Consider the following 17,545-nt stretch of genomic DNA (forward strand, 5'->3'; position numbering starts at 1 on the left):
GCGCGTCGGTGTCTATCTCGCGCTGCTCCTAGCTTTGCTCGGTCTCTATGGCCTCTTCCGGTACAATGTCCCGCCTACTTGCGGCCCTCTTGTTCACTTCGTTGACCTTCCCCAGCTCTACGGCTGCGCCCACCGCGAACAAGTCGTGCGACACCATCGAAGACGGCTACCGCTGCAGTCCCAAGACGAGCCACTTCTGGGGCCAGTACTCGCTCTGGTTCTCCGTCCCGTCCGATGTGGACGTCGATCCTCCCGAGCACTGCGATGTGAGCTTCGCCTCGGTCCTGTCGCGCCATGGCGGCCGCGATCCCACCATGAGCAAGACGCTCTTGTACGGCGCGACCGTTGGCCTGATACAAAACACGAGCACTTCGTACCCAGATGAATTTGCCTTCTTGAAGGACTACGAATACAACCTGGGCGCTGATCTACTGACGGATGCGGGACGGCAGGAGATGGTCAACTCTGGTGCCCACTTCTACAGGCGATACAAGGATTTCTTGAAGGGCAAGACGCCTTTTGTGCGCTCGTCTGGGCAGGCTCGTGTGGTCGAATCAGCAAACAAATGGCTGGAAGGCTATGCCCAGGCCGCGCACAAGGAGACCGGCGTGATCGATGTCAGCATCCCCGAAGCTGCGGGCGTGAACAACACGCTGTCGCATGAGAACTGCGCCAACTTCGAGGACGGTCCATTGTCAGAGATTGGCGACAATGCGCAAGATATCTGGGTCGCCAAGTTCGTCCCTCGCATTCAGTCTCGTGTCAATGGCAAGCTCGGCACGAACCTCAGCACGACCGAGATCATCTACTTGATGGATCTGTGCCCCTTCACTACCCTTGCTTCACCGAACGCTCAGATCTCCGACTTCTGCTACTTGTTCACCGAGGATGAATGGCGCCAGTACGACTACTACGAGAGTCTTGGAAAGTGGTACGGTTACGGCAATGGCAACCCTCTTGGGCCAACACAGGGCATCGGCTATGTGAGCGAGCTTCTAGCGAGGCTCACTGAGAAGCCAGTACAGGTCGTTGGAAGCATCAACAGCACCCTTGACAAGGATCCCACATCCTTCCCTCTCGATCGCAAAATCTACGCCGACTTCAGCCACGATAACGACATGACCGCTGTTCTTGCTGCGCTGGGACTATATAACAACACCAAGCCTCTCTCCAACACGACCATCGAGAGCGCCAAGCAGACCAAAGGGTACTCGGCGGCTTGGACGGTTCCGTTCGCAGCCCGTATATACGTAGAGAAGCTCTCGTGCAAGAAGGTGAAGGAGGAATATGTACGCATCATTGTCAATGATCGTGTTCAGCCGCTCGACTTCTGCGGCGGTGATAGATATGGAAGGTGCAAGCTCAGCAAATTCGTGGAGAGCCAGAGCTTCGCCCGAACCGGTGGGCACTGGGACCAGTGCTTCACTTCCTCATAGACGCGTATATACGAATCATAGACCCCATTCCATGTGCGCATTTCCAACGCGCGGCGGCCCTTCTCGCTTAATTTTGGACTAAGAATCCAGACGTGCACTTCACAATCAGCACAGTGGATATGGTGAAAATCGTGGGAGCCTTAAGGGTCCAATCCCTGACTGCGATTGTCCACTCTAATGCCTCGATCTAGGCCCAGTCCGCTGCTCGCTTCGAAAGGAGAATGAATTGGCGCCCAGATCCCAACGCCCAGATTTCGAAAGCGGGTAACGCGTTTTGAATTGTTAGAGCAGATCCCCCGTCCCTTGACTTTACGTCTGTGCTCCGAGGGACCGTCCCTGATGCACGTTCACCGCCTTGCGAAAATTATTCGGTACAAAGGTCGAGGGCGGGACGGCCAAGTCAGGATGCCCTTCAGTCCTTTCTTTCTCTCTGCACTGGAATCATGGGTGTGACAGCTACTGCCACCCACGTCCGAGCTCCGTCGGTTCCAATTGTTGTCTCTGCCGTTCCCGACGTCAAGACTCTCAAAAATGCCATCCCGTCGAAATGCTTTGAACGCTCGCTAGTTCGCTCATTGTCATACGTGGCTCGCGATCTCGTCTTCGTTTCGCTGCTCGTCTCCTCCGCAGTCTACCTCACGAAGCTCGACGCCCCAGTCTACATCTCCATCCCCCTCTGGGGCCTCTACAGCTTCGTCCAAGGCCTCTTTTTCACGGGCCTCTGGATCCTCGCGCACGAATGCGGTCACGACTCCTTCTCCCCATACCTCAAGGTCAATGCGACGATGGGATGGATCCTCCACTCCATCCTGCTCGTCCCGTTCTTTAGCTGGAAATTCTCCCACGCTCGCCACCACCGGTACCACAACCATATGGCAAAGGACACGGTGTTTGTGCCTAGCACGAAAGAAGAATTTGAGGCGAACCAAGCCAAGGGGCTAGGGCTGCTCGCGAAATTGGTGGACCATACTGCTGCAGACACGCCGATCATGACTCTCGCCGCGCTTGTCGTGCACCAGGTCTTCGGATGGCCCATGTACATGTTCCTCAACGCGGGCGCTGGGTACGAGAGTCTTGTCAAGGGCTCGAGGAAGACGACCAAGAAATACAAACAATCGCACTACGACCCGCGCGCGAACATTTTTACCGACGCGGAGGCCCCGTTCATCGCAATTTCTGATCTTGGTCTTCTCATCGTCCTCGGTGCGCTGTACATGGTCAGCAGGAGCCTGGGCGTAGGAAACACGCTGTTGCTCTACGGACTTCCGTATCTCTGGATGAACCACTGGATCGGTAAGTTTTGTCCATGGCGTGCGCGTATCTGGCGCTAAATCCAGGGTCTTCGGCGCTAACGGAGCCGCAGTCGCAATCACCTACCTGCACCACACGCACGAAAAAGCGCCGCACTACGACGCAGACAGCTGGACTTTCGTGCAGGGCGCAATGTCAACCGTGGACCGCGAGTTCGGCTTCATCGGGAAACACATTTTCCATGGCATTGTGGAGTACCATGTTGTGCATCACCTCTTCCCGTACGTTCTTCCTGCTTACTTCTTTGCTGTGACCGGCCTAACACTCTCTGCAGGCGTATCCCCTTCTACCACGCCGAGGAAGCTACGGAGGCTATCAGGAGCCTGCTCGGTGACAAATACATCGAGCAGCGGACGAATTTCATGGCTGATCTGTGGACGGCGTTCACGACGTGCAAGTACGTCGAGCAGGGCACTAAGAAGGGCCAACTTGTTTGGGCGGCACCTGCCAAGACGAAGTGAGCGGAGGAGCAGGCCTCGTCTGCTGACTGAGCAAGGGCTAGACCTCGTCATGTGGAGGGCTGCTAGGTGCTTGCGTGGGAACCGCATTCGATATATTGGACCTGTGGGGCCCGGCAGATGCTGTTGGAACTCATCTCTACGTTGTGTTGGTGTCTGCGCTTGCAACATCGCGCATCGCAGCGGGAGGCGCTGGGAGCGGATCACAAGGAAATAGACGTGTTGGCAAAGGTCACAAGTTCGCATACGTTGGCTGACTGGCTTAAGGCATTATACCCGATAGACCATCTTGTCCTAGAAGATAGATACCTACTCCAATCTAGATCAGAATAGACACATTCACATTTACCAAACCCTCCCCTGAACCCATCACCACCTGTCCTCATTTCGCATACGTCACACTCGCACCACCAGGCAACTCCTTCAACCACGCACCATCCTTCCCAATATCCTCCGGCACTTGCTGCGCCTTCTTGCACTTCATCGCATCTGCCGCGCTCTGGATCTTCAACACGCCGCAATTGGCATTCGCGCACTTGCCCGAGGGAAGAGCGTCCATGGCTTTCTGCAAAGAGTCGTCTTTCCAACCGAAGAGGTAGTCACCGTGTTGGCCGTAGCCAGTGCTACTAACGTGTCAACGTGGATGAAGAGAAAGGAGGAGAGTGGAGGGAAAGGGAGAATTACCCGTCGCCAAAACTGTACACAAAGGGCTGCTTCCCGTTCTTGTACCAAGCGTCGTTCTTATAGCGGCCGGTGTCCCACATCTTTCACTATCAGCTGGACGACACAGGTCTAGGGGCAAAGGGGGTCTTACTATCTCGTACATGACCTGCGGAATCCTTACTGGATGCGTACTTGGGCAATTCGGGGTGCCCAGACCGCCACTGTTACTATACGCGACGTGGCTCTTGTGATCCTGAATGCGGGGAGAAAAGTTAGTATGATGCTCGTAAACGACAAGGGCATTTGTCGGGCGCTTATCTATCCCCTCCCCACAGAGCTTGAAAGTTTCAAACAGCTACGCAAGCAGGTACCTGACCTTACTTACTGGGCTATCAAGATTCGTGCCGTCCCAGCAGGATGGGAAGATGACCGTCGCACGGATACCCTTTGGGCAGTACTTCAGAGGTAGTTCGCCGGTGTCTTTTGAGTCGCAGGGTGCGAAGCCCTCGCCGTTGCCGAGACAGCGGTGGCAGATGGAGGCTTTGTTGGAGTTCTTCTTGAGCATAGGGTCGCCGGCGATCATGCGGAAGCCTGGCTTGAAGGCTGTCATTTTGCCGTTTTGGGCGGAGTAGGGCACTACTGAGGTTAAATGGGAGGAGCGAGGATAGGAGAGGGTTAAGGAGGTTAAGGGTTATAAAGGTGGTGGGAGAGACGGGGTGGGTGATGAAGGTGGTAAACGTACTGTAGTAGACCGTCATGCCGCCGTCTTGTTGGAGTCCGACATTCGCAAATTGCGGGACGCGCTGGAAAGTGCCGTTCTCAGGGGACTTAAAGTATAGGGAGGCGGTCCAGTAGTTGCTGAAGTCCTAAGATCCGTTGTCAGCGAGCCGATGCCTCATGATTGAGAGAGGAACGTACCTCGGAGTATGTGCACGTGGTGCAGGTGGACTTGGCCGGCGGATCGTATTTGGCTGGCTCCATCTATGCATCGTTAGGCGTGATTGCTTTCGAGAGGATGAAGCTGAGCTACCGTTAGGTTAAAGCTGTTTCCTCCAATAATTTGGTGGGTGTGAGGGGAAGGGTTGGCGCCAGGGGCAACGAGAGGATCAGCTCGCTCGATCGTGAGCTGCGAGCACCCAAAGCGCAGCATGTTCTGCGCGGATGCAGACTGCGCAAGCAGCGCGCTGATGGCAAGTGCGTTCCAGAACATGGTGGGAGAGAACTGCTTCGTAGGAAGTCTGAGAGGGCGAAAGTATTGAAGTGTAAGCCTTGGTTTCTCCCTATCCTGTTATACTACTCTATCAGATCTCCCAAGGGTCAATCTATACAATGCCGAGACAATTTATCGAAGCTTGTGATTGTATTCTAGATTATTCTCCCATGTGTTCTTTCCCTACATTTGGTACTTTGCCTCGTCCGTAGCCAATCACACCAGTAAAAGGAAAGAACTCAACAAACCTGAGGGAAGCTAATTTGTTCCGTTGGTCGGCAGTGGTTGTGCGAATGCCGAATGTAACATAGATTAAGTTGGACTCAATCTACTTACCCAGATGAGTTTACCCCACACCTTCAGCCTGTGAGGACGAACAAGCATCGAGGGTGCAAGGATACTGAGTTTGATGTGACGACATGTTTTATAGAATCAGAGTGCAAGTGTGACCAAAAAGGGACGAGGTGCTCGCTGCTGCATCGCGACCGGTTGGGCAATGTGTTTTCGCAGCCGAGTCTAAGTCCGTTGTCGTTCAGGTTCGTATTATGTGACGAAGGCGACAAGCTCACTCACCACTCATGATCCATAGACTAAAACATTCTCAACCAATAAGTAATGTCTAGGTTGCGTTGACTATCACTCGTACTCAACACTTGGAAGATACTCGCGTTATAGCTGCTTCAGTCAACATCGATATGCAACATCCAGGTAGGACTCACAACAGATGCAGCGGTACTGATGAGATTAACAAAACGAGCCAGAGAGTCCTTCTACGCGGCGGAATCTTCCTCACGTTGCTGAGGCTGAGTATGCCTATATCAAGCCAATCACTCTTCTGATGAGCTTTGATCATGCACTCTGCTCTAGTGGGAGAGGAGAGGACCTGCATCGCATAATGGATAACGCTCAGCAGTAAAGTGCTAAGAATTTTGATCACGATGTGAAGTACTGTACTCGTCCCTGAGATCTGGTCCTCACTTCCCGAAAGGAGTGTCGCAATGCCTCCTTGATAGCCCGATTGTGCGGTTAGACCAACTATTATGAACGTGAAATTCATAAGGAGCACGAAGATGCCAGCGCATATCCCAACTACGACATCCCGTTGCCAGCCATAAGAGCGACTCCCTCTTTTGCGTCTTTGATAAATGATAAATGGTTTCTTAAGAGTGTATTGAATATGCGTCAAACTAGACTTCCGTGTTTCTGTTTCAAGGAGCAGAGTGGGAGAAGGAGGCCGCAACAACTCCGGAGGGTTCAGAGGGACGTTCTTAAGACTGTTTTTTCATATCCCAGAGCTGCGTGGATCAGTAGCGCTCTATCCATTTCATCAGCTCATGGACGTGACGTACCTTGCTTGAAATCTTAGCTCATAACGATTGAGTAGTTGCTACAGCATGATACTCCTGATACTTCGTGTGCATTTCTTGGATGTAACTGTACTTTTCACTTTCCATGCATTGGGGAAATACGTTACCAAATGAGGCGCTGGCCAGTTTTCTTCCCATATGGGGGGCTCGACTTCAATCTCGTCCGGTGCAGCTGGATGCAACGTGCACCGTGGCGCATCGCTGTGCCACTTTAGGGGCGAACGTATATGGGGCAGTAGAGACACATATTGCGGCCGTTTCGATCGTGTTTGTCTTATGTTTGCTTGTTCCCCGACCTGCTCCATTGACCTGCCTTGTACGGAATCCTTGATTGGCCGTGAAAGATCTTCCTCGGAACACCTGTAGGTGTCGTTCTTTTGGGACTTGATGCTTTTGGAGCTGTGTGAGATTGTGGTCTGTGTTATGGAGATATGTCTACCAGCGTAGCATCGGGACTTCGTCACACTAACAGTCTTGGGATGCAAAGCAGTGTGCACGAAGCTGTTCAGATATTAGGGTGTGGTGCTGGCCTCCGCTACAGTGAATTGGACCGTTCTAGGGATAGTAAAGTGAAAGTATTGCTGGCCATCGGGGAGATGGGTCACTAATTGGATTACTCTGCGAAAACGGTTGGTAATTGTTTCGAAAAGCTCTAATCGTTGTACGCATAACGCAGCAAACAAATCGTGGTGTTCCAGATCTCCCGTTCGCTGGTTTTATCCTAGTGCGTTATCCCTTTTTATGTCCCAAGCGCAACAACGACCTTGGGACTTGGAACTTGATTCCACGGACATAGGTGTAGAAGACGATGTAGCTCTCCCTAGTCCTCTCAACTCATCGCCTTCGAAGTCACACCGAATTGAAGGTCAAAGTAGTACCAGAGTTCCTTCAGCAATTACGATAAAGTGGATGCTTTTGTTTTGGCAGTGGTTAACCCGCGAACACCAATGCATGCCAGAAACCGAAAAGTAATCTGATACACTTTATAAGGCAAGTCCTATCTATGACCGCAACGCATGCCATTATTTTGCTCAGGATTCGTAGGTGTAGCAAAGTATACCACCCTCAGTGTTCAGCAGGTCCTTCAGCGTCGCGTTACCCGACAATGCCCCCATGTTAATCTGGAAGTCGAGGGTGACATTCTGCCCGCTGTAATCGAAGGGAATGATGGGTCCGCCAACTTGGTCCAATCTGGCTGCCAAGTCCTTCTGCTGCCACGTCCAAAAGATATGGTCTAGGTTGCCGTGATGTAGGTAGAATAATGGATCAGCAGGACTGTTCGCCGCATTGCCAATCTGCCCCAGCACACCACCAACACCAAAGTGACCCGAGCCGTGAATGTTCTTCGCGTCGAAGCTGGGGGTTCCTTCGAGCTCGCGCGCAAAGGAGGTGTAGTCAGGCTGCTCGAGTACCTTTGCTACGAGCGCGGGATCCGCGAAGCCATTCATGATCCAGGGGATGAAGTCGCGTCGGAGGCAGTCCTTCTCTGGTACATTCACGTAAAAGGCTGGGGCTGCGAAGGGACCGTCTTGGACGCAGCCACCTCCCGTACCACCGGTAATATTAAGAGGGTTTTGGTCAGCCGTAGGCTCCTCCTTGGGTCCGTTGCCGCCGAAGCCGGTGGTGGGGTCGAAGATGTCGGTTTCATAGGGCGCGGTGGAGTTGGGATTTGAAGGCTCCGCGTCTAGAGACCAGTCCCAGTAGGTCTGGGCACCGGTGTAGCCGCAGTCTTCTCGAAGAGCCTTTTCGTAGGTGGCGACGAAGTAGCGGTGCCAGATGATGAAATGGCCTACCCAGTGGATGTCTGGTGTCTGCTCAGAGTGCACGGCCTGGTGATCATCGAAGCGGTTGACGGTCCCATCGATTCCAGAGACGGCTGTCTTTGTCGTCAAACACAGGACGGCGTCGATGTACTCCTTCTTCTGCGTTGTGGAAAGTTGTCGCCTGCACAGGAGGATTATTTACTTGGTCACAATGATGATTGGAGAATTGATACTCACCACTCTTGCCTCTTGGGAGGGTTGGTGCATGTGGTAGAAGCCGAAGTCTCAGAGGGAGCAGCAGCAGTAGAAGTCATCGTCTCAGTGACGGGCGCAGCGCATGCAGACTGGGCATTTGCCAACACGGCCAAGGAGCCAAGAACGAGGCTCGCAGAACGCATCTTGACAGAAAGGGAGCGACGAATGAACTGGAGTTGAATCTGCAGTGTGATAGAAGCCAGCGCCGGGTTATTGATGGAAAGGAAACGGCAGGTGAGCTTATGTACCGGGGATCTCCAGAAAAGAAACGCTAAAGGAAATACGACAATCCAATGGCATGATACTCGCGGTCCACACCATTGGGACTTTACTGTAGCGGTATAAATCTCCGCGCGTGGGAGGTGCCGTCGTATTGGAAACTACAGACGCAGTGCTATCAACAGGGGCACGAGACTGGTTCCAGAAGTGCCGCGTGGCGAGGCGCAGGGCAGTAGCATTGGTCGGTGTATGCTAGCCCGCACTGAGGTTGCGACGGGGGCCTTTTAAGAGTCCCCTGTAGAGATGGCATATGCACGTGGCTGCGCTAATGGTGACATGCGACCTTTTGACAGTCAACGCCATGCTCGAGTCGAATTAGCAATGATGGTGACAATGCCCGAACAAACGACGTTGTGCGACCTCGGAGAACGAGCTGTATGGAGAACGGCCACACTGATCCCTCGAGCTCTTCGTTCTGGCCGCATCTCATGGCGGCTCACCCTCTTTCCTCTGGTCTCGGAAGCCAGCTGTCCATTGTGATGAGGTCGTGGGCTAGGGCTTGCTATTGACGGAAGGCTTTTCGCGCAGCAGTCGAAACTCTGGTGTTGTCCTCTCATTTCGTGCCGACTCTTGAACATGGTCAGCAAAGGAGGCTCGATGCCGGGAGGCGGAACAGAAGCTTCAGAATCCTTTGGTATGCGAGGTCGATGGGAGCGGCCAGCACCCTGGAACTGTCTTACCGAGCCTATCAACAATGCCACCGACTTAGGCATCTGGCCGCCCATCGGCCTCGACTCTCCCTGCATTTGAGGTCGCGATCGCAAAGGCACCAGTTCCCCCGCTCCCCGCCGCGTCTCTGACAGTGCCTTGCGCAACACCAACGGCCGACGAGAGTGCACCTTGGCAGCTGCCGGCTCCTCTGTGTTCGACAAGAGAATCAAGGCCAGCCGTGTGCTCGCGCATCGTCACTCCACGGCCAAGGTCGTAGTCGTCAACATGGACGTTCCTTTTGCCGATGCTGGCTCTTGCCTGCCTGTTAACGTTACGCTCCTTTGCATCTTGCTTACGCCCGAAGACAATGCCCCAAGCGAGACACGTTCCGCGGGAAGGCTCACAAATAGCCGTCCCCTGTCGACTAGCCGTTCTCAACATGGTCTCTACATAGGCTTTGCTGTTTGATTGATGGAACGGCCGGATACAGCCATGGTTGCCGCTCGCGAAAGCGAGGTGCAGCGCTGCCGAGGAAGCCGAAACGGCCCCTTATCCTGAAACAGCTACGTCGAGGTACCTGTCTCCACAACCGCCAACCACAAGCCTGTCCAGACGCATCAGGACGGTTGAGTGTCTCGCCGCCTTCGTTGTGTTGACATGGAAAATGATAGGGTCCTGTTCCGCGCGGCCTATACCCTGACAATGAACAGGTCTCGCGAAAGAGGAGGCCGAAACGTCCTTAAGGAAGATGAGGCAGCCCGTGGCGACTCCACTATTAGAAGCTTGCGTACCATCTCTAGAAGAAGCTGCCTCGAGGAAGGCTGATCAGGCATGGCCAACTTTATCAGTGCGGGTAACAACTCCCGACAACCTATGTTCTTGATTACCACTGGGATCCTCCTGCTCTTGTCAACGATCGCCGTGCTTCTCAGGTATGGTAAACGGGTCTTGGGAACGATTAGTTTGCTGATCGTAATTTAGGTTCTGGTGTCGCTATGTGCACACCCGCTATGTCGGCCTGGATGACTGGTTCATGCTGGGTGCCCTTGTGGTTGCGATTGGCATGGGGATACAGAATGGATTCCATGTGTCTTGGGGAACTGGGTAAGCTACAAAGGGAAGACATGTCCTCCACCGTTATAGCTGACAATTACAGACGACGTGGATCAGATCTCGATCTTCTTGTGATCCTGGAGCCCACACTGAAGCATTGGTACGCATATCAGATGGTATACCCATGGTCACTGTTCTTCGTGAAGGCCAGCATCCTCGCATTGTACCACCGCATCTTTACGCAGACCAAGTTCCGTCGGCTTGTATATGCCGTAACTGCCTTCGTATCAACATACACCATCGTTGTGTTCTTTGTCAACGTGCGATTTAATCACCTGCGCCAGAGGTTCCGTATTACTGACAACGCCAGGCCTTCGAATGCCCGAAGAACCCTTCACAGGCATGGTCGCCGACGTTTCCTGCAGGATGTAACAATCTTCCCGCGACTTACTTCTCGACCGCCTCGATCAACATCTTGACGGACGTCATGATCTTGCTGATGCCCATCCGAGCATTTTGGCAACTCCAGTTACACCCTAGGAAACGATGTAAGTCGTCTCAGATGAACGAGCCTCTCCATAACACGCTCATACTGATCTTGTCACCAGGGGCCCTACTCGGAGTCTTCTTAGTCGGCGGCATCGCTGCCATCGCCTCTATCGTCCGTCTCTACGCCCTCTACGTTTACACTACCACCCAAGACGTTGCCTACGACGCCATTTTCATCCTACTCCTCTCCCAAATCGAAGTCAATGTCGCCATCATATCAGCCTCTGCTCCTGCGCTCAGGCCACTTTTCAACAAGACTTTCATGTCCACCTCATACAACCGCTCCAAGTATGGCGCAGGCTATGGGAGTGGGATGGGCAGCAACCTCCGTTCGCGTGCGAAGTCGAATGGTCAGATTGAATTGTACTCATATGATGCGAACAAGGAAACTGGCACCTCGTCTTCTGGGACGGGAACCAAACATACGAGGGGCGGAACCAGTGTTGGGAGTAACACGAGTGAGGAGTCGATACTGAGGGCGGGTGGAAGCAATGCGATTATGAAGACGACCGAGATGAGGATCGACGTTGAGCCGATCTCTCAGACACAGACAGGACGTGCTATATGAGGGTCTTAATCCGAAGGGGTCGCACGACTAGTAAGACAGGAAAGACAACCTTATTTTACACATGTTGGTTTTCTCGATGCATTGAAAAGATAAGCCTGAATTGGAAGGATGTTGTGTGCATCGGCGTGAGAGGACTGGCATCGGCGACAACAGCTGGGCACCATTGTACGGTACTTGCTAGCGTACACCCCCCGAACGATTCACCGAAGTTTTACTCCTGAACAACCATCCAATGGTTGGTCCCGAACAGATAATACCCTTCCTCGCACCTGCATATGTGTCTACACGTAATTGCCGTAGCACTAGAACTCCTAACCTCAACATCGTGGTTATGCCGCCACCCATGTGCTACTGTTTTGCTGCAAGAAAAAGGGCCTCGCAAACAATTTGGAGTCCAACCGCATATATATCGTAAGTGTTATGCATTCACACAGATAAAGGGATGCACAACGACTATCACTTGCCACGACCAGCCCTGATGATGCTGTAGTCACATCTACTCGCCGTTGTGGCAGGTTTCGCCACAGCCGACGCGCAGGGCAGACTCAAAAAAATAATCCCACAGGGACTACGGTATCTCTCACAAGAGCAGGAGCCATGTCAGAAACAAGTGGTAGCGGTAGTGAGTCTTCAAGTTGCTGTGTGCGAGGTGGCGTAGGCGATCATGCCTTATGTTCCTCCGGGTCGAGGATCGCCTCGACGTTATGGATGAATTTTTTACTCTTGCGGGGTGTGCTACGATTTCCCAAGACCGACTATGACAGGTGTCGCTTCTCCTTCGCGAAATAAAGACGTGGTCGTTATCACCATGACCTCGACATGTTGGACCATAGTCACACATAAGATGGCCTCACGTTTCAGGAAATGTCCGCCAGGATGGTATTGACTACATTCCTGACTCTTCTGACTCCGAGCTTACACATCTACGAGAAATCATTACCTATGGCATTATTCACACTGCTTTTCCTTCCAGACCCCGAGCGTTCACGCCTGCTGGTACTCCAACCGCTACTCCCACTTCGTTTCCTAGGATTGTTAGCATAAGATTTTCACCTTTACTAATACTACCGTTGTTTACGGGCACTGCGGAGGCACTGAAGGCACCGGCTGCAATGGCTGGAGTGCTTGGGCTGGCGATGTTTGTTTCGCAAACGCGATCGAGCAACATGAGGCACATATTATCATTCTCAAAAAGAATGCGGCCCCTTCCACGGCGCTGGATTCAGAGGTTACACTAATAGTGACTATAAGAAGTAAAGTATTGGCTAGATCTTGTTGAACTCATCATTTTGGCCGGTATCAAACTGTTAAAATGAGCGTACCAGAGTAGATAAGGCAGCCGTTTACTCCTTATAGTCACTACGTTGATTCCAGCACCGTGGGAGGTGGCACGTTCTTCTTGAAAAGCACCGATGATGAATCAGAGACTGATGGTCCGACCTTACTTGGAAACATTTCACAAAGCTTGATGAGGACTGACTATATGTCTGGCTGCGTTTGTCGCATATTCTTAGCCAGCCAGTACTTGCTCATACGGTGCATCACGTTGCTTTCATCTTCCGCGAGTAGCATGATTCTTCCCGTGCGTCAACTCTAGTCATGCGCCCATATGCCAGCCCACGTATCGTCTAGCGCCAGTTGGAGTCCTGAGCTTGTAGGTTACGAGCGGTAGCCTCGTCACGGGAAGTGTCGTTTTCCAAGCCAATGTGTGCCTCCTCTCCGTTAAGCGTGATAGCACCTTGCCTATTGCCTGTCATGCAGCAGGAGTAGAACACGCCGGCCCATAGGAAGATCCTATAATCTATCAGTGACTGTGTTGTCCACACTAGAGTAGAGCGTCGGTGCCTACCAGTTGAAGGCGTTCATCCACAGAATCAAGGCCTGCCACGTATTCACCTTAATGCAGCCCAACCACAGACCCTGCTCGCCGGGAAGCTTCATATCGCATTCCACCTTTTTTTCGCCAAGGACAATACTCAGAACAAAAGCCACAAAGGCCAAGCCAAATGCAGCGAAGAGTTTGAAGAGCTGGTACTTGACGTATTTATCCTTGGTCAATGTTCCCTCCCTGGCGCGACGCTGCTCCCTGAACACGAAGAAGGTGGTACTGCAGGAGATAAGGATGAGAGGGTAGAGTAAGCCGAAGGTGAAGGCTTTGTGCTTCTGGGAAACGACAGCGGCGAGGAAGGTGGCGACGATGGTTAGCGATACGATGGCCAGTTGGCAGCCCTGGATAGCCTTGAGACGAGGGGAGGCATCGCGAGGAAGGCCGAGGAATGTCATGTTAATGATGGCGTGTAGTTTGGAAAATTGCTTGAAATGGAGCGATAGTTACAGTTGTTGCTATGTTGGCGCGCACCGGTCGTTCTTATCTGGCCCGCGTTGTTCACCGGTCGAGCCCCAGGCAACAAGATAGGATTCCTATCCTTGTTGATGAGATCCAATCTTGGAGAACTTCAATACTTGACTCGTATATACCCTGACGGCGGCTAAAATGATTAGCTCATGCGCCTGAAACTCAGGCACGCGATACCGAAATGTTTCGCCCGCTATGCGGCGTAGGCGCGCGGGCTCTGCGTGGGTCCACTCATCCTGTCCAAAAAAATCGCTCTTGCGCAGGTTCGGAATAAATTCATAGCTTGACAAGTGACTGATAACTCAGACCCTGAGTTCCAGATCGACAGTGGCCCCACTGCGCAGTCACAGGACGAAAAGTGGGGGCCAATGTTGCTGGCAAGCAGCACTGGCGCCTACCCATTGCGTTCTCGCCTTGGACGCCGGTTATTCAGTAGTAGATGCAGAGTAAAGACCATATGCTATGCTATGAAAGAATGCAGAAGATCCACATACGAAAATCAGGGTCTTGGAAGGACAAAGAATGTATTAGGTACAGTGGTGAAGGAATGCAACGGTCGGTTTATAGGTCTCTACAAGGAATCGCATACCACACCCAGATTACTACGCAGTCGCAGTCCAGGACAAGCCTTAGAATAATTATCGCGCTTCAATGTGTCCTTGGAGACCCATTCGATCAATACCACTCTCCTCACCAGATAGCTTACCCTTCATTTAGCAGAGCGGAAATCAAGCTCCTCAAGTATCTTCTTTCGCCGCGTTCTCCCTCACATACCAGCTGCGAAACGCTTTGGCTTTGGACTGTGATCCATAAGTAGCTTCTCCGTCAAGATGGCTAGCGAGACAGAACGCCTCCACCACTTTGATTGCGGCGATCCCGTTCTCATCATCGAAAGGTATTTTGTCAAGGAACTTGCCCAGGGTGATTGATCCAAGTTTGACGTGCGACTCGGTGAGGTAGTCTATGTGGGTGAGTGTGTTTTCGGGAGTCGTACGGGTTACAAAGTTCCAACCATCGGATGTGATCGAAGACTGACGTGCTTGTACCTGCTCAGCACAAACTAGAGCTGCTAGAATCACAAGTCAGTAATGTTTTATGCGTCGAAAAACCCTCAGATAGGAGTGCTTACCAAAAGCTTTGACAACTTTTCGTTTGGTTGTAGTATATGCGGGCGTAATTTCGAGGATCTCAAGGAAGTCATCCAAAGAAGCGGTTCCGATGAAGATGTGCCGATGTTTGTATTCCAAATCACGTTCTTCCGCTTCGTATAATGGTAGGACACCTTCATCGGTGCTGACTGAAGCACTATGCGTGTGTCGTGCAAATGGATGGGCATATGCTCGCTGGAGGTTAGACACATTGATAGGAAGCTTCAGCGATACCTTGCGACGATGTTCCTTGGTTGGGATCCTCACTCCATCAACCTTGAGTGGGCTTGCTTTGAGTTCCAAGATGCCGTCGCTTGTAATACGGCGTGTTCGGCTCACGTAAGGTTTGCTTCCACTGTCACCTGAGGAGCTCGCGTAATCCGAAGAAGAACTACGTTGTGCGAAGCCACGGTCCAACGTAACGCATTTGCGTGGGGGACAGATCTCAGCTCTAGCCTCTTCCACTGACTGTCTAAGCTTCTCTGTCATGCCGTCGATGCGGGCAACACGATCGGTGTGATCATTCGATTCTGCCATAGGGGTAGTCTTCTCGAGAGCTGCAGAAGCTTCTGAAATTTGCTCTTGAGCGGGCATATGACGAATCCTTTCGACGTGTTCGGCATTGCTTATAGAGACCCCATCACCGAGCACCTCTTGTCCATTCGGGATTGACGGAACTGTGATGAGATCTGTTCAATGCTAGTAAGGTGGATACGCTTTTAGCATGATGCGGGGTTGAGGCTGAAACTTACCAGCTGATAATGGTGCTTGTAGCTTATGATTGACGTTCGCCTGTTCCTCACTATCCCTGGAGTGCACTATGCTCGCGTGTTCTCCGAAGGTGGCCTCGCCCTCAGGTGTGACGATATCCACTGAATGTGAGGCACCATCTACGTTTCCACCGAGTGCCTGAAGAACGGGAGATTCCGCAGATTTCGGATCCTTTAGAGCTTTTGCCGTAGGAGCGGCCCAGTTAACTTGCTCCTGACTCTTCTTAATCTTGTCGAATAATGCAAATCTCAGATTCTCCGCCTCGGTATCCGTCATTATATCTCTACCACGCGTCGATGGCGCCCAAGGTGGGTTGGTGATCGAGCGAATAGGGTAGGTCACAGCAGGTATTTCCTCTGGTTGGGCGTCTACAGGCAGTGGAAAGCCCTCTGCCGCCATCTGGCTGATTACGACGTTCCTCAAGCGCACGGAGTCCTCGGGGGTCATATTGCGAAGTGTATTTAACGCCTCTTCATAGATGGAAGTTGGATAATTGTGCAGTGACCCAAGTGACCCAAAAGGTGGCTCGCTTTCCCGAGGAATTTGCGGTGGAGGGCCGCGCTTCGACCGACTCTTTGGCTGTTTCGGGAAGGTTTTGCTTTTATCAAGAGGCTCTTGTCGTGCGAATGTCTGCAGTGGGTTGGCTGCCCGTCGAGGAGAAGACTGAGAGTACTTTTGGGGCTCGCAGAGAGGCACCAAACTGGGAATGTCTATATTGAAGTCAGTAGTCCGTCTTGCAGGCTCAATGTGCCGGAGCGAAAGACAGCTCACCTTCATCACCTTCGGGCCGTATTTCTTCCGCCGCTTGCACCGCACCGCCGTCGGTTTCTCCCTCGTCGTCGATGCTCTCCACATATGCAGGTTTGATCGCACGCGGAGTGTGGTTATCTTCCCGCTCCTTCCTTCTTCGTTCTTTCCGCGCCAGGGAGCCCGGCATTCTGCCCAATTTGACGTATACCACTTCAAACGTGCTCCGAGTATTTGAAAGAGAGCGAGGTCGAGGGTGACGTGGAGAAGGGCGAGGGTGAGGATGATGGCGGCGGCGAAGCAGGTCGTTGACGAGTGCGCAAAGTGGGGTGGCCGCTTTCATGCCGCCATGCACATGACGTGGTTGAGGCGGAAGGTGCTGTGCGTAAGTTTAGAAGACGCGCCTGCCTGGGTTTATCGTCGAGTGTGCCCGGGCACGTGGGGTTCACGTGGCAACACAGTGGGCTCCTGCTGGATGGGGTTGATCAACTACATGTACCTACCAATATCGCAAAATCCAGACCATGACCTGCTCGTTCAATATAGCTGATGGCCGCGTGACACTGGATCACCTCACCGGCGCACTCTTTCCTCATGTGCAGGTTCCACCTGAGCATCTGTTGAGGCTACCGGCAAAGTGAAGAAATCCTTGATAGGAGAGACCTATTGAACCAACACAGCCATTGCGATTTTACTATCACCTCGGAGAAACAGCACAAAGTCACCCAGCAAGCGCGACATCGGGCTTTACGGCTGGCCGAGGCGTCGGTGTTGCTGAGCAGCAAATGAGATCGGCCCAGGAGGAACTTTCAGTGGCAAGGAATGCAAGATTGCAAAAGATCTATCTGGTGGAGAAGATATTGAAGGAAAACAAGGTCTTGACACAACTACTGGAGTGCCAGGTTTCGGCTGTCTACCAGTTCTCGCGCCGCTCATGGACGGCTGGGGAGAGACGAGTGG

General features: G+C 52.5%; 7 protein-coding genes across 7 annotated transcripts; 3 read left to right on the forward strand and 4 right to left on the reverse strand.

Moving 5' to 3' along the window:
- Positions 1-65: 65 nt before the first annotated feature.
- N0V89_001048 (uncharacterized protein) lies at positions 66-1,436 on the forward strand (the record flags this gene model as incomplete). The annotated part of the gene is made up of 1 exon (XM_056209863.1): positions 66-1,436. The coding sequence occupies one exon, from the start codon at positions 66-68 to the stop codon at positions 1,434-1,436; it is 1,371 nt and encodes a 456-aa protein (XP_056076685.1).
- A 443-nt stretch (positions 1,437-1,879) lies between these two features.
- Positions 1,880-3,208, forward strand: N0V89_001049 (uncharacterized protein; the record flags this gene model as incomplete). The annotated part of the gene is made up of 3 exons (XM_056209864.1): positions 1,880-2,729; positions 2,800-2,968; positions 3,022-3,208. The coding sequence occupies 3 exons, from the start codon at positions 1,880-1,882 to the stop codon at positions 3,206-3,208; spliced, it is 1,206 nt and encodes a 401-aa protein (XP_056076686.1).
- A 379-nt stretch (positions 3,209-3,587) lies between these two features.
- On the reverse strand, positions 3,588-5,078 carry N0V89_001050 (uncharacterized protein; the record flags this gene model as incomplete). Its single annotated transcript, XM_056209865.1, has 7 exons — positions 3,588-3,828; positions 3,890-3,969; positions 4,020-4,121; positions 4,254-4,504; positions 4,611-4,734; positions 4,787-4,849; positions 4,899-5,078. The coding sequence occupies 7 exons, from the start codon at positions 5,076-5,078 to the stop codon at positions 3,588-3,590; spliced, it is 1,041 nt and encodes a 346-aa protein (XP_056076687.1).
- A 2,398-nt stretch (positions 5,079-7,476) lies between these two features.
- N0V89_001051 (uncharacterized protein) lies at positions 7,477-8,606 on the reverse strand (the record flags this gene model as incomplete). The annotated part of the gene is made up of 2 exons (XM_056209866.1): positions 7,477-8,389; positions 8,446-8,606. The coding sequence occupies 2 exons, from the start codon at positions 8,604-8,606 to the stop codon at positions 7,477-7,479; spliced, it is 1,074 nt and encodes a 357-aa protein (XP_056076688.1).
- Positions 8,607-10,403: 1,797 nt separating this feature from the next.
- On the forward strand, positions 10,404-11,563 carry N0V89_001052 (uncharacterized protein; the record flags this gene model as incomplete). The annotated part of the gene is made up of 3 exons (XM_056209867.1): positions 10,404-10,766; positions 10,817-10,994; positions 11,055-11,563. The coding sequence occupies 3 exons, from the start codon at positions 10,404-10,406 to the stop codon at positions 11,561-11,563; spliced, it is 1,050 nt and encodes a 349-aa protein (XP_056076689.1).
- Positions 11,564-13,191: 1,628 nt separating this feature from the next.
- N0V89_001053 (uncharacterized protein) lies at positions 13,192-13,846 on the reverse strand (the record flags this gene model as incomplete). Its single annotated transcript, XM_056209868.1, has 2 exons — positions 13,192-13,357; positions 13,413-13,846. 2 exons carry the CDS (start codon positions 13,844-13,846, stop codon positions 13,192-13,194), a joined length of 600 nt encoding a protein of 199 aa, XP_056076690.1.
- An 810-nt stretch (positions 13,847-14,656) lies between these two features.
- N0V89_001054 (uncharacterized protein) lies at positions 14,657-16,775 on the reverse strand (the record flags this gene model as incomplete). Its single annotated transcript, XM_056209869.1, has 4 exons — positions 14,657-14,988; positions 15,049-15,756; positions 15,820-16,548; positions 16,610-16,775. The coding sequence occupies 4 exons, from the start codon at positions 16,773-16,775 to the stop codon at positions 14,657-14,659; spliced, it is 1,935 nt and encodes a 644-aa protein (XP_056076691.1).
- Between the last annotated feature and the right edge of the window lie 770 nt (positions 16,776-17,545).

This window comes from Didymosphaeria variabile (assembly GCF_027946475.1).
Source record: "Didymosphaeria variabile strain IMI 356815 chromosome Unknown scaffold_1, whole genome shotgun sequence".
NCBI lineage: Eukaryota > Fungi > Ascomycota > Dothideomycetes > Pleosporales > Didymosphaeriaceae > Didymosphaeria > Didymosphaeria variabile.